The sequence below is a fragment of the Wasmannia auropunctata genome, unplaced genomic scaffold (genome assembly GCF_000956235.1).
Source record: "Wasmannia auropunctata unplaced genomic scaffold, wasmannia.A_1.0 LD336074.1, whole genome shotgun sequence".
Taxonomy (NCBI): Eukaryota; Metazoa; Arthropoda; class Insecta; order Hymenoptera; family Formicidae; genus Wasmannia; species Wasmannia auropunctata.
Genome location: NW_012026816.1, coordinates 4,803,955 through 4,806,229, shown reverse-complemented (window position 1 = coordinate 4,806,229; position 2,275 = coordinate 4,803,955). Strand labels below are relative to the sequence as shown.

The 2,275-nt window shown below is 36.7% G+C and overlaps 1 protein-coding gene across 1 annotated transcript; it reads left to right on the top strand.

The window, feature by feature from the left end:
* The first annotated feature begins 652 nt into the window (after nucleotides 1-652).
* Nucleotides 653-2,249, top strand: LOC105449802. The gene is made up of 3 exons (XM_011689182.1): nucleotides 653-731; nucleotides 1,114-1,647; nucleotides 1,837-2,249. Exons 1-3 carry the CDS (start codon nucleotides 653-655, stop codon nucleotides 2,247-2,249), a joined length of 1,026 nt encoding a protein of 341 aa, XP_011687484.1.
* The last annotated feature ends 26 nt before the right edge of the window (nucleotides 2,250-2,275 follow it).

The following is a 2,275-nucleotide window of genomic DNA, read 5'->3' as shown; positions in this document are numbered from 1 at the left end:
CCGGTCCAAGATATTTAATAACAGCAAACTAAAACTTCCGGTAATGGATACAAATACATTTGCAAACCAAAATTGAAAATTGTTGGAAAAAGTAATTATTGAATCATACTTTCTGTTTGTATTTTTTAGTTGGCTGCAATATCTAGTAACTTAGTTCGTCATTTTTACTTTATCTTTTATTTTAATATGTTGGTAAACCTGTTCTCTTCCCGCGTTTTCTACCTCTTATATACTTTTTATTTTTTTTTTTTTTTGGTTGTTTCCTGTGAAAACTTGCGTATTTCATTTAATTCAAACAGGTTATGGGCCCAGGATCACGGGACATAATAGTGAAATAAGTAGAAAAGAAAGGACGTGTGCTAACCTCATCGCAAAACTTGTCTATAAGTTACATCAGTTACAATTCATCGAAAGACATGGAAAATACCGTTAAGAAGATACACGCGGTTAAGTTGACTTCAGACGAAAGCAATTTTACTGTATGGAAATTCGCGCTAAAAATCATACTTTGCAACAGTGAGCTGATGGAAATAGTGGACGGAACGGTAAAGAAACCAAATTCGCAAGACGATGCGTGACTCAAACGAAAGCGTGACTGACAAAAGATTTAAAGGTGCAAAAATACATTGTCTCGTCGGTAAGTGAGCAAAATATGGCACACTTGATGGTATGCGACACTTCTGCCGAAATGTGGAAACGATTGGAAACGGTCATGGTCATAAGTCAGAAGCGTCAGTAAATACGATGATGCAAAAATTTTACGGATTAAAATATGGCGATTGCATGGCAAAACATATAGCGAAACTCGAAGATCTCGCACATCAATTAAATATTCTTGGAGAGAAAGTTTCAGATACAATGATGGTGAATAAAATATTGTCAACATAGCCGCCTTCCTATGACCATTCTGCTTGGGACTCAACACAGACGAAAACTCTGAAAAATTTAATGAGTAGACTTCTACTGGAAGAAGAGAGGATAAATACCATGGAGAAGAAAACGCTGCGGAAGGAAATGCATTATTTACTAGAGGAATAAATAAAGGAAAGATAACGAGCATATACTTCACTTGCGGGAAAACAGGACACTTTAAAAAATATTGTCGTGCAAAAGGAAGCAATGATACAGAAAGCCAACAAAAACCAAAGTCAAAATTCTGTGTATATTGCAAAAAACACGGACATATAAAGCAAGACTGTAGATTTAAAAAGGCAAGAGAAAAAAAGGCAAAAGAAGAGAAAGCAAAGGATGAAAAATCAACACGACTCTCACTAATAGCAACTCGAGGTCAAGATTTTAAAATGGACACCGATTGGATTCTCGACAGCGGAGCAAGTGATCATATGACTTTTCACGCAGAATGGTATAATCGAGACGAATTTACTGTTTATAAAATTCCACGGAAGATAAAGGTTGGAAATAAGCATTTAATCGATGCGATTGGAGAAGGAAATATAAACGTGGAAGTCTTCGATGGAAGCAAGTGGATTTCAGCCACTCTCAAGAAGGTGCTGTATGTGCCAGAGCTCGCTCACAACGTATTCTCAGAAGGGACCGTTTTGGATAAAGGTTTGACTTATGAAGCAGATCAAACCGAATGTAAGTTCAGCCAGGGAAACATCGTTGTCGCAACGGGTACAAGAATCGGTAAGCTGTATAAAATGAATATTAAGGTAACAGTATCCAACACTTTTCACGGAATAGCTCAAATGGCAATGTCATGGATTGGCATAAACAGTTAGAACACCAAAATATGAAACATGTAAGACAAATTCTTAAAAAGTTTGACATTACCGCAAAAGATAATAAAGATGATTTCTGAAAGATGTCTTCAAGGTAAGCAGCATCGACTCTCATTTCCGTCTAGTTCAAGTAGAAAAGTCACACCAGGAAAATTGCTTCATGTAGATTTAAACAGTCCAATGGAAATTGATTCTATTGGAGGCTCTAACTATTTTATCAATTTCAGAGATGATGCTTCCTCTTATCGAACTGTCTACTTTATGAAGCATAAGAGTGAAACTAAGAACATAATTCAAAAACACATAAAACTAGTGGAGAATGATACCGGAAATCGAATCGGAATACTGAGATCAGATAACGGCACTGAGTTCATCGATAAAGTTGTAAAGAACATTATAGAAGAACATGGAATGCGACATCAATTATCAATTGCGCTTATACGCCAGAGCAGAATGGACGCGCAGAACGTGACAATAGGACTATTGTGGAAAGTGCCAGAAGCATGATTTTGGAAAAGGGTCTCGGCAAAGAA

Excerpts from the sequence above, each read along its gene's own strand:
- LOC105449802 (XM_011689182.1), top strand. The coding sequence starts at position 653 with ATGGCACACTTGATGGTATGCGACACTTCTGCCGAAATGTGGAAACGA. Across the intron at positions 732-1,113 it reads CATGGTCATAAGTCAGAAGC|GAAGCAATGATACAGAAAGC; the intron begins GTCAGTAAATAC and ends GTCGTGCAAAAG. Across the intron at positions 1,648-1,836 it reads CGCAACGGGTACAAGAATCG|GTAAGCAGCATCGACTCTCA; the intron begins GTAAGCTGTATA and ends GATGTCTTCAAG.